The 14021-nt window shown below is 29.7% G+C and overlaps 1 protein-coding gene across 1 annotated transcript in view; it reads right to left on the bottom strand.

Annotated features, from left to right (window-relative positions):
- The window catches only part of LOC136980224 (uncharacterized), a 68398-nt gene that overhangs the window by 7028 nt on the left and 47349 nt on the right, over positions 1–14021 (bottom strand). Inside the window, exons 8-9 of the mRNA XM_067276317.1 lie at positions 2555–2689; positions 2377–2462 (exon numbers count right to left, since the gene is read on the bottom strand). Of these exons, the coding sequence (XP_067132418.1) occupies positions 2377–2462; positions 2555–2689 (221 nt within the window). The remainder of the gene's footprint in view (positions 1–2376; positions 2463–2554; positions 2690–14021) is intronic.

The raw sequence follows: 14021 nt of genomic DNA, 5'->3' as shown, positions 1-14021 counted from the left end.
TGAAGACAAGGGAAGACCAATTGATATTCATTATTTTAAGTTGCTTCTTTTTCTGTATGTTCTGTGAGGTGTTCGTTGTCCGAACATAAAAATCTTTCGCGAAAGTGTTTGTTATCTGATTTGTTCATTAACCGATCACCCACTGTATATCACTTACCATAATACAAATATGCTGAATATAATTTCTGTCTCCTTCATATCTTTTATTTAGTGTTTCTCTATTTATGTCCCAAGTTTGAAGCCGTTTCTTAGATTTTATTAATTTCCTTAATCCTGTCTAGTACATTAGAGCAATATGAATACACTCTTCTAATGAGTGCACGAAAAGCAAATAGTTTGTATCCGTACAAATCGTTGAAGTTAGCCGGAATTATTGGTTTTGTGTAGATACCCACTGCTATACAATATCCTTTTAATTGGATGTCTATATCTAAAAAATGTATCTGTTTATGACTTTTTTGTTCTAGTTTAAGTTTTAATTAGAAGGTACGAAGAAGGAAAAATTAAGAACCCAAACGAATCAATTTAAAATTGCCAAGTTCACTCATAATAAAATCATCATCATCATGAAACAGGTATCAGACAAAAATCACTCCAAAATAGTTTTCAAGAGAGCTCTTAATTATATAGTATTCTGAGAAATGATAAAGACATGCTTAAGAAAGAAGAAAAAGTGGTCATATATAAAATTCCAACATCAACCAAAGCTGAATATAATCGGGCGAGAAATGGCTATAATACTAATAATTTAATAGACAATTTGGCATTAGAGGTAGACGTTAGGCACCATCTCTTTACTAAATTTAATAATTACAATTAATTAAATAATTTAAATAATAATAATTTAATTAATTGTAATTATTAAATTTAGTAAAGAGATGGCGCCTAACGTCTACCTCTAATGCCAAATTGTCTATTAAATTATTAGTATTATAGCCATTTCTCGCTCGATTATTTTCGGCTCTGGTTGGTGTTGGCTTTACGTGCATCGGGTGTAGTAAGATGTTTGAGTAGTTATTGTTTTTGTTTATTTAATAAATTTTATTTATTATTTATTTGTTAATTTATCTAATATTTTCATCTTAAATTTAAATGTAAAATGTTCGAATGTTCCGTCGTTTAAATGTTAATTTTTAAAAATACGTTCGAATTCAGTTACACCTGAAGATGGCCCATTCCTTTAGGTTGAAAATGTTAGTGTTTCATTTAATAAACATATCTTAGCAACAGAAGGTGTTTGATAGTTCATTGTGTGTTTAAAAACTGAGTTTGATACTTGGTTGGTTTCTAATATCAGTTTCAATTCTAAGCAGATACAACAATACCTACAAAATACTTAACTTTTTAGTCATTACTGTAAATGTCTGTCATTGAAATACTAATGCTAAAATTACAATTTATATATACAGTCAAACCTGTTTTTATGCGCTCTTTTTATGTGCGATTTTTATTTGTGCGATTTTTTTAATGCGAATTTTTAATTTGTGCGGTATAGTTGGCGACTAGTCTCGTGCGATTCGTCATGTCTCACGTTGACTTATTATAGCTAAATAAACTTATTATAGCATAAATGCACTTATTATAGTAATATTATTGCATGAATATGCGAAAAATGAAATAATTTACTTTTTAAGTCAACAAAACACCACCTGGACAAAAATATGTAAAACAGACGATAGACCAGACGATGCAGTCAAGTGCTGACATCTGTTGTCAATAAATTCTATTTCGTACGGTTTTGAGTTATTTTCTATGTGAGACTTTTTTTATGCGGTCCCTGCTGACCGCATAAAAAAATTATTTTTTTAATTGTGTTGCGAAAACTATTATTTACAGCCATTCGTGAAGTTTCGTGAGATTTTTTTTAATGCGTTTTTTTTAATGCGGTCCCTATCCCCCGCATAAAAACAGGTTTGACTGTATTTATATTCAGTTGATAAAGTTTCTGCTTTAGCAACTGATTACTGGAAATAATTCAATGGATCACTTTCAATATCTCAACATATTTGAAACAAAGAATTAATATCCATTAATTGGTAAATTCTAGTATAGTATAAAGTGCAAAACATATTGTTTGATTGTGCTGTATTAAAATCAGTAATGTACAAATGTACTGTACCCTACATATAGATACAGTAATTCTTGGCCAATTCCATATATTTTTAAGTTTACAATATGATTGATTAGAATAATGAATAGTTATGTCAAACATAATAATTGTTATTTGAATTGCAATAAAACTTTAGAAACATTTATAAGTTTTATTAGCCATTATATTATAATTCATGAAAATTAAGGAAACATCTATTTATTCAGTCTAAAATGAAATTATTATTATAATGAAATATTCTAATTATAACTATTTTGAAAACTTACAGTGCATCTTCTCCATCTTTTTTTTCAACTTTAGCTTGAACAAGCATCAAAACCAGTATCACAGCTATTGATGAAACTGGACAAAGCTAAATAATAAAAACCAAACTATAATATTACAGCTATATTTAGCAAAAGTATGGCTCTAACACAATTTGTTAAATTTATTTACAAAACTTACATCTATGATTTGAACATCATAGTCACTAAATGCTAAATACTTTACTCCAGCTGCAGTGCATATCTTTTGTCCCATTTCATGTATGTACAGTTCAATATCAAATATGAGTTGATGAATGATAACTGATTGACCTTGCTAAAAAAATTAGTAATATATTAATAAATTCATGACACAGAAGCTTTCATTCATTAAAAAACAAACATTCTGGAAAGAAAGAAAAATTAAATTTTGGTCATTTTTATTGTTATATATGCAACTTTTTGTCAAATGATGAGATGATATACAGTAAAACCCCCACTAACTCAAAATTTCTTGACAATAGAAATATTATAATTGGGTGTTTTCACAATGCAGAAGTCTTTGTAATACCATGCATTATATTACTGTACTTAGTTACTACAGAACACTCTTAGTACTTACTATATGTTGTCATGAAATTTTTTGAGTTTATTTCTTCTAACAATAAATTCAGCAATATAACGTATTAAACATCAGTAAAACTTCTGAATAATAACCATCATAATAAATTACTGTACTGTATATCAATCTTGTTTTTCTATATTTTCAGAGAAAGCATCCCACTAACTTCAACTTTCATAAATTCAGACAACATTCACCCCTATTAGTCCAACTTAAGCATGGGACACACAAGCATTAAATTAATGTCTGTTGTAATGGACATCATTTACAATATTTGTTGCTGTAGTGGCCACACAAACATCAAAAATATTTGGACAATGTGCATTAGTCTTGTTCAAGATGGATGTTTTCAAAGTTACCATATTTTCTTAATTGGTGATGGAATAATTTAAAAAAAGTGATGGGTGCATTCAATAAATAGCAAACACTATTTAAATTGCCATTTTTATACATTATATGCATGTATCAGAACAAACAATGACAAATTTTTAATTATTTTCTTGATGAATTGTTGTAAGTATCATATACACCACTCCACACTGGGATATATGTAACAACAGACAGAACCAATTTCCAATGCATATAATACAAAAAGTGAACACTGCACAATTGTTTTTCAACTCCCGAGTTCTTTTTCATGTGCAATAGAACAGTTACTCAATGGAATGTTATCAGAACAAATGTCTATTTGTAAAAAAATTTTTTTTAAAACAACATAATTTGAATGACCTTTCAAACTACAAATATAAATTCTATACTACAAAAGCATTGTTGTGTGCAAAATTATAGTTGTTCCCATCTATTTTCACCGTACCTTCAAAATGGAAAGGACACTCCCAACCCTAGCAGATTTCTCTACAGTGTCTCAATCAGACACACAAGATGCGGAGAGACCTCTGTACATCGGATCCATTAGATGTTCTATGAGAAGGGGGATACACTAATACAAGAGCATATATCAGATGTGCAACATGCCAGAACATCCACAGCCCTCTCTACGAATACAGAAGACCCAGAAATAGTCATAGACTTCACATGGGCCAAACTCCTCACAACATCACACACAGAGCATCTCAGATGGATGAAGGTCATAGAAATTTTTAAAGCTAATTTTGAGTCATTGTGCATAAATTGTTAAGGAGAAAATAGTGTTGTTGATGGCCTGGTAAGCCCTGTTCTACACAACATTATAGTCATTAATTGAATGATCGTTATGTGCATGACAACACCCTGTAGCATTGAATTTATATTTGTAGTTTCAAAAGGTTGTTTGAATTATTGTTTTAAAAAATTTTCTACAATTAGATGTTTGTTCTGATAATGTTCCATCAGATAACTGTTCTGTCACACCTGAAGAACAACTCAAGAGGAGTCGGAAAACATTTGTGCAGTGTTCGTTTTTTGTATTATACACGCTAGAAATTGTTTCTGTGTCTGTTGTTACAAGTATCACCAATAAAGGACCACATAATAAATGAAGATACTAATATGAGAAATGCAATTCAGAATCCATCATAATTCAAACAGATACCAATACAAATTGCAGCTGTTAAAGCAATAGTCATATAAACATCTCTTATGCTCTAGGTAATCTACAACAAATACTGAAAAGTCTTGATGTGCACTTAGCTTGACCACATTGGCACTCAGCAGTGCATGCATTACAACATATATAAAAATGTCACGTGGTCACTTCTGTTTAAAATGCAGTAAAGCTGAAATGTGCATTATAATGTACTGTACATTAGGATGGACATTAATTTAACACACATGTCCTGAGCTGGGGTTTACTGAATTTATAAAATTCTTGAAATATGTGAATATTTTTTTTAAATCAAAGTTTTGAAAAAATTATTCTGAAAATATATTAATCTTTTTTCAACAAATTTATTTATTTACTATCAGTTATAAAAAATCCAGCAATGAAATGAATAAACCATTCTTTTCTGGTGAAAAATATTTGTTTAAGAAACACTCAGACACATTAGCACAAATTTAAAATTGTCTGTGGCATCATTTTTATGAGATTTTATTAAAAAAATAACTTTTATATTATAAACAAGTAAAGTGGCAAAACCATTCTTGGGAAGAGACTGTCTCAGAGAGCGCAAGTAACGCATGTGCAAACCTCACACTCATGTCTGTTTGTAGAAACAGTCTCAGCATTTTGTATTTTATTTTGACTCGGTTCTCGATCCCCTGACTACCTACAAGTCTGGTTTACTTTGTGTGTGCACGATTTGGCCATCAAATACTCTGTGCCAAATTGCAACTCCTGACAGATACTCCTTCATACCTCTAAACGTGCAACTGTTGACAGCAGCGTAATTTTAGAGAAACGGCATAGTCTTGTCAATTATTTAAAAAGGCAAAAGGCTTAATTTTGAAGGTACAGATGAGTTTTTTAAAAAGTTGTAAATGCCAATAAAAAGTAAAATATTCATTAAGTCTGACCCTACTGATCCTACAATGACCTCTATTTCCCTGCCCGTGAATCTTTAACTACCAAAATTTAATAGCATCAATGCCCTTCATATACAAGTTACCAACTAAATTTAATTTCTTAATCTTTATTTTATTTAATATCTCAGAATGGAGTAAATGACAACACAAACATATCGAAAGAACTTCTCCTGTTTTTACTTTCCCAGCTGTTATATATAACAAGAGTGAAAGTATGGCAATCAGTCAAAAAAATAAACCCTCAGATTTTTATATTTTTGAACTTTGAGCATTTAAATGTCATGAAATGCAAAAAAAATTTGTTTTTTTTTCCTCTTCTGTATGCAATGTATGGATGTTAGATGTGTTTGTATTTATGGCATAATTTTCTTCACCCACTTTGAAGCTTAATAACTCCTGTGTATTTTGTTGAAAATTTCTGAAATTTTGCAGGGAGGTTTGTGTATTAGGGAGCACTGATGCTATTAAATTTGGATGTTAAAGGTTAAGGAGATGGGGAGAGAGATGATCATGTATCACATCTTGAGTGGGATCAGACTTAATGAAGATTTTACTTGTTATTAGCATTTACAATCTTTTTTAAATTTTTTTATAAAACTCACCTCTACCCTCCAAATTAAGTTTTTGACCATTTCATAATAATTAGTAATATAAAAAGTTTTTTTAATAAAATATAATAGATGGTGCCACACACAATGTTGAAATTTTTACTGGCAATGTTACGCAACTCATTACTGAATTTTTTGAGAATATTTTCATATTTTTAGGGAATATTATAAGCGCACATTTTTGATTTTTAAGAACATAATTATCCGACCTTAGTGATAAGGAATGCTTACAACAATGATTTAATTGAAAAAATAATAAAGAACTGACTTGTCAAAAACAAACAGGTAAAATAATAATAAATTAATAAGTTAAAATTAGTAGTAATACCTAAATAATAATTACATTAACTTTTCACATAAATTCTTTAGAAATTAATAATTTGTTTAAAATTAAACACTGTTTTGTTGTCACAATTTATTATTTATTTTTTTTTTAAAGTTTTTTTCCATATTAGATCTTTGTTCACAATTTGTCAAATTTTATTATAGAATTTATTTTCTTAGCTATTTAAATCTAATTTTGTATTAAAGTTATAAATATTAATCCTTTACAAATACATTGTTGATTTCAATGCTTTTACTTTACTAGCTGTTATATATACATGACAAGAGTACAGATCAAGAAACAAGATTTGATATGGTAATTTGTATATCCAAACAAAAACACCCAAGATGTAAGAAGAAAACTGTACCGAGTAAAAACTTATGACAATTTAAACAACAGTCAAAATTTTTCTTAGGAGTTTTTCTTTGGTAAAGATAAGTTTGGCATTTGAAGTGAAATGTAGAAAATAATAATACAGGTAAACACTTTGAAGCACCAAGCTTATCTTTACCAAAGAAAAACTTCCAAGAAAAATTTTACTGTCCTCTAAATTGTTGTAAGTTTTTACTTGGTACAATTTTTTTTACATCTAGGATGTTTTGTTTGGATATCAATTGTTTTTTGTTTAATAATTGTATGATTACACCAAAACATAAGACGACGACGTACAATTCGGTCAGTGCTCGGCAACAACCCACGGAATGAATCACCAACATACTGCTAACTGAATGATTTCAATATTCATTTTGGTTGGTGCTGACCAAACATGTCACTGAGCAACACTTTTGATATGCCATTTAGAAAAACTTTTATAGAAAGTTTTAATGGGCATAAATTTGAGCTTTTGTTATTCGGAATAACATTTTGAATAAAATTCATTTTGTTTTGATGAATTTTATCCTTATAAGCATAAAATTATGCAATAAAAGTAAAATAGCACCCCTGTGAAACTTTGAACTGTTGACCCAGAAGTTTTGCAAGCACCTCACTGATAACAAGAAAAGCTTAAGTTTAAAATGTGAGCTTTCTAGACCCAATAGTTTTTCTTTACAAGCATCTACAGAACCAGATAAAGAAAAGGAAAATACAGCTTGTTTTGGCAATTTTTGTACTTTTCAATTGCTTATATTTTGGCAACAACTTTATAGAAAATCTTGAAATTTTGCACACTATCTAAGAACTTGATCTGTGTATATGATAATATATACATAGTAGTCACTTTTTACTTGTCAGAGTGTCGCTGCTATGACTCTTGATGAAAGACATTGATCCTATTAAATTTTGATAGTTAAAGGTTGAGGAAGAGGTGGGGAGATGGGGAGATAGAAGGGGTCATGTGTCATATTTTAAGAGGGGTCAGACTTAAAGATTTTGCTTGTTATTAACACACAAATTAAAAAAAAAAACTCATCTCTACCCTCAAAATTAAGTTTTGTCATATTATAATTATTAATAATATAAAAAGCTTTTTATAACAAAATCTCCTAACAGATGTTGCCACATACAATTTTATTTATTGCAATTAATAATATACAAGTTATTGATATTTTTAAAATAAAACCTCATAACAGCCAGGAAAGTTATGCAACTCATTGCTGGATTTTTTTGTTATTCATACTGTATACATGCAACAAAAATATGAATTTTAATATTTATGATCTTAATACAACCAAAGCAGCAAATAAAGTTAGATTATTTTAAATTTTAATTATTTAGATTTAATCTAGTTTATTTTGCATCACTTTAAAATAAAAAAGTTCTTAATTAAATTATCCTGTACCAACTTTCTTCTACTGAAAATCAATTGTATCTTTTATATTAATATACATACATTATTTTAAAAATTATGAACCATTATAATGGTGCTTACTACTGTGGCACTCAATTATTGGTGTTCGCTATGCTCGGGTTTTCTTTTAGACCCTTCGGGGGACTGTGGCCTTGCGGCCTAAAAACTGCATGCCAACAAAAAACAGACGGTACTGTAGCCATATGTATGCCACTCAGAGGGATCCTACCTTTCTCTACTGTCTATCTCCTCTCCCTCCTTCCCCCCTTTCCCTTACCTGCTTTTCTGCTGGCTAAAACCTCGTGTATGACTGATGTCTTTCTTGTATGTATGTATGTATGTATGCTTACTACTGCATACTATTTATTGAATATTTCTAATTGTTAAATATTAAACTTAATAATTTTATTTCATTTCTCTATAATGTAATATTTTTCAGCATATTGATTTGTTATGAATAAAAGAATTCAATTACAGTTTTCATAATTAATCTAAAAACTATAATTTTCATAGGTTTGTAACATTAATACACTACAAAAATACTTTTAAATTCTTATAATCAATTAGTTGTCAATTCTTCACTGCAGCTCGCCAATGTCAACACCCATCATATTACAATTTGATTTGAGTATATTTCAGTACGCACAAATTTATTGGTTACTTCAAAAAAAAAAAATATATGGAAAGTTCTTTTAAAACAAATATACTTACTTTGTCTATTAAATAAAATTTATGACATAGAATAACAACAAATCAAAACCTTTAATACTGTGTCTTCCAAAATGAATGCTATCATTTTAAATTGATGTAATTATGTTAATTATTACCTGATAAATATGCAATGTACCAGTACACCAATCGATAGCATAACTGTCTCAGTTTCGTCTCTCGTATGCATTCAAATGTCCCGTTGTCTACTATCTCTAAGGGTGCATTTACTTCTGAGTTAGCAGTGCTAATTCTGAACACCGGAAGTGACGTAATTAGCACGTGTATTTGTGCTTGCTTATCCAGTTTGAAAGTATATGCATACACTAACAAGAAATATGGCGGTTTCCAGCATCGATAATATTGTCAAAACTGCTATTTTAAACATTACATTACAGTTAGAATTACTTGATTCTGAATTGGACGACGACGGTCTTCTTATGAATATCATTATGGAAAAAATAAAAGAAGACAAAAGAAAAGCAACATCCATAAAAAAGAAACCTTTGTTGAAGAGATGGTCCCTTTTTATAACCCAATTGATTTTAAACAACATTTTAGACTTACAAAAGAATGTTTTGAAGGTCTCCTTAGAAAAATAAGTCCAATTTTGGACACAAAGGGAATTACTGACCCTGGAAGACAACCTGTGTCTCCTCAAAAGAAGCTTTTATGCTGCTTATGGACATTGGCAAATCAAGAATCATTCAGGTTGGTTTATAATATATGACATCAAATATAGTATATAAGAGATTATCACATTATATATACAATGATTGATTTACCCAGCGAACAGATGCAACGGTGTTCCATGACGCAGTGCAGCGCGCGCTGACCAAGGCCACTTGATTGCGTTGTTAGAGCAACGCGATCAAGCAGCATCAACTGTACTCACGAGTAACAATACTGATGATAAAAAATAAGACGGGCTTTACGCAGGTAGGTTTAGTCTACTGATTTTAAGACCTAACCGTCTTAAAAATGGGTTGATTGAACTCCATAAACAAAATATTCGTTTGTAGCGCTTTGTGACGCGGAGCGCTACAAATGAATATTTTGTTCACATTTTGCATCTGTTCACATTCTCTTCCAAACCGATTTCTCTATATTGATACAATACTGTAATTTCTAAATGAATAGCACTTAAATTTATTAACTACCTGATATAAGACGACGTAAGTCATAAGACATATAAGTACAATGGTATAACTTAGTTTAAAATAAAAAAAAAAATTGATATTAAATACAATATATATTTTTTCCTTTTTTCTAGAGGCATTGGTGATCGGTTTAATGTGTCTCGACGTACAGCATGGAACATTTTAAATAAGGTTATTGATTCTCTTTTAATATTAAATGAAAATGAAAAAATAATCTTTTGGCCATCGAAGCAGGATGCTGAAAAATCAATGGAATTTTTTATATCCAGTCTGGTTTCCCAGGAATTATAGGCTGTAATGATGGAAAGCATATGGCCATTAAAGCACCAACTGAAGAAGCAGCAGCTTATTTCAATAGAAATAAATATTACTCTGTCATTCTATAAGCAGTTTGTAATGAAAAAATGGCATTTTTGGACTGCTATGTAGGTGAAGCAGGGTCAGTACACGATGCCTGTGTTTTCCGACGCTCAGCATTGCATGAAAGAATAGACACCGGAGATGGATTTTTCAGCTGTGGCCATATTTTGGGTGATAGTGCCTATCCATTATCTGAACATTTGCTTACACCATACCGAGATAACGGAAATCTCAACAGTGTGCAAAAGCTGTATAATAATAAATTAGCAAAGTGTAGAAACATAATTGAGCATGCTTTTGCATATCTTGTTGGACGGTTCAGGCAATTAATATTTTTAAACATGTGTCAAATGGACCTGATTGTAAAAACAATTATTGGTGCATGCATTCTTCACAATATTTGTATACAAACTTGCGATGTAATAGAAGTAGATGATGATTTTGATGACCAAGAAAGTGAAGAAACTGCAATGCATCCACCTGTACGAAAAGCTACAACAAAGTGTGATGACATTGCAAATGGAATGTTTGTAAGATCTTAAAAACTGAGGAAGAATTCAAGTGGAATTCAAAATTACATTTGGAAAATTTTTGGACCCTTCATCTGTTTTGTTGTAAGATTTTAAAAAGTTGAGAATATTTAGATAAGTGTTCACTCTTCTAAATATTTTACTGACCAAATACAATCTAGTTTTTACAATTCAGAATATTTGTTTCAATATCTATGTTGTTATATAATTCTTTCTTTTTCTTTATACTGTGTTTATAACTTATAAAAGATTCTTTACATGATTTTGTTCAATTATTATTACACTATGTTGTACATAAATATATATATCATCCGTACTTAATAAAATTGCATAACTTATAATAAACTTTTTTACATTTTTATGATGTATTTACATAATGTTATGAAAACAGTACTATAATTTTAGAAATTCTTAAAATGCAAATAGATGAAACAAATGTGTTTATTGAAATGATACAATTTCTTGAGAAGTCATTTATCACATATGGGTGAAAATTCATTCAAGTACACAACTTATGTAATTTTGGATTATTAATGTAGTTTTTTTCTTTACAATTTATATAATGTCCAGAACACAACAGTTTAGAAGATTCCAAATGTACATAAGGTAAATCCCACTTTTAACCATAAACAATTAGTTGCTTTAGATCCATCAAGTAAAAAGACAACTTTCTGAAATCCAAGATTGTCATTCTAATGCAATAAGACTAATGGATATGAAAATTCTAGTTTTGATATCATGATTAAATTAGTGGTAATATACTTGTTTAGAATGAATTGACTTTTAAATAGTATGAAATAATAGTAGTTTGTTTAATTCAATACTTAAGGCAAATATTTCAAAACACAATTGAAGTAAAATAAGTAAAATGAAAATTTTATTAAAAACTGCCAAAACTTTTATTAAAAACTTAACAATGTGCTTTTTTTATACACTTATAGTTTACAGGAAGATTATAGCTTATCAACTAATTTTTCTAAAATTTCATAAAGTTTTTTTCTCTCTTCTGCTCTTTCCTTTTCTCTCTCATCCATCTTGTTACTTAAAATTTTAACCCATTCAGGCACACTTTCTTTCCGTTTTCTTCTATTTTTTCTATTTGATGAAGGCTCTGCAGTTATTGCAGATGATGATAATAAGTCATTTGATGGTACCTGTATTACATTAGAAGACGACGATGAGTCATTTGATGGTGTCAGATTAGATGATGACGATGACATCAATCCTCGACTGCTATCGTATGTGGCAAGTGGAGTTATATCTGGTCTTCTCCCAATTGCATCCTCCATAATGCTGAAGTATTCCCAATACTTCCTGTTGTTTCCCATTTTATTATTGTGATCATTAATTTTTTTAAATGTTTTTTTTAATCCTCTCCATTTGCTATCCACTTGTTGAATTGTCACTACTATCTTACCTGTCAAACTTAATTGATCACAAATCATTGCCCATACCTGTAAATGGAAATTTTTAGCTGTTATTCCATATAAAAAAAGTTTAGAAACATTCTCAATAAACTAGCTGACAGTCTCTTAGTCACATTGTATTTAGGTTTTTTTTTTCATTTTTTGCAAAAGAACATCTTTAACAATAGTTGAAAATATAACTAACTGCATATAGTGATTATGCAATTTATTTCAAGCAAACACAAAACACATCTTACTAAATAAAATAATAGCAAATTAAACAGTTACAAAATTAATACACAATTGCTTTTCTTTTGTACACAGTTAAATGAAGTATGAGTAGATAATGACAATTTTCCTAAGAAATAATTAATCTGTAATATTAATAGTTGTCCTGCCAGATTTAAAGAAACTATGGAAGATGTTTTATATAACTTTTTAGAAAAATTTAGTAAAAAAATAGTATTTACTTGTTTCTGAGTATAACATGGTGAATCAAATTTTTCTTTGAGTTCCTTCACTAAAGATATTAAATTCAATATCGCCCAATGAGGCCATTGAAACGTGTTACGGTCATAATCGTCTATTATTAAAAAATATATATATATATATATATATGTCAATGATTTGAAATTGTCATATTAAACATTTAAATTATTCTCTTAATACATATATATACATATAATATCTGGATTTACTGTAACAGATAAGTTTTCTTTTTCTTTGTTCATTTCAATTGTATCTAGACTTTCTGAAGAAACAATTGAATCAAACTTAATTTTATTTAAATTGATATCTTCTGGTAATCAGAGTTGTTCCTTCATACCATATTCATGTATCAATTTCTGGAAGAAGACATCTACCGCTATTGAACCTTATAAAAAAAAAAAAGAAAAAAGTGTAAAGATCATTTTAAACCTTTCATATAACAAATAATTAAAATTTACCTTTAGAAATATTTTCTGCCGTTTCTTTTTCCATTAATAGTTGTAATTTCATTTGTTTGTATGAGAAAGACACTTTTTTCATGGGAGCAGCCATGTTGAATCAACGCCAAGCTCGACAATGAACTAGCTAGCACTCCGAGCTTACCAATTTCGCTAAACATGACGTCACATAGCTCTAAAGTATACGCCAATGAGCGTGGTGCTCGGACGAAAGTATACAGGCTGAGCGTGCTGACAGTAAAATTAGCTCAGAAGTAAATGCACCCTAAGAAGTGCAGTAAACAAAAATGACAAATTCACAACAGAGAAAGTATTGTGTGTTCTGAAATTTGAAAACTGAATTGTTTTGTGCATTCCTGGAACTGTCACTATCACCAAAGAATATCTTGTATGATGGATCACTTTGAAATTGTGAAACTCATGTTCCACAATGATGAGTGATTCCGACTTGCAAACTGCAGAACACAAAATGCCTTCTGTGTTATGTAATCATCATTTTTGTTTATGGCACTTCCTAGAGGAAGTAGACAACAAGATGCTTGAATACAGAAAGAAAATGAAACTTGGACAGTTACTCTATTGACTGGTGTACATCATATACTTCTCTGATAACATAATTACAGTAATTAAAATGGTAGCATTTATTTTGGAAAACCCTGATATATTTTAAATAAAATATACAATTTGTTGAAAAAGGAATAAAGTTAACTAAACATAAGTCATTATGAAATGACCAAAACAGCTGTGCCGT

This window comes from Centruroides vittatus, unplaced genomic scaffold (assembly GCF_030686945.1).
Source record: "Centruroides vittatus isolate TY-2023 unplaced genomic scaffold, ASM3068694v2 contig_1159, whole genome shotgun sequence".
NCBI lineage: Eukaryota > Metazoa > Arthropoda > Arachnida > Scorpiones > Buthidae > Centruroides > Centruroides vittatus.
Note: the sequence above shows the minus strand (reverse complement) of the source record. Positions and strands in the feature narration are given on the sequence as shown.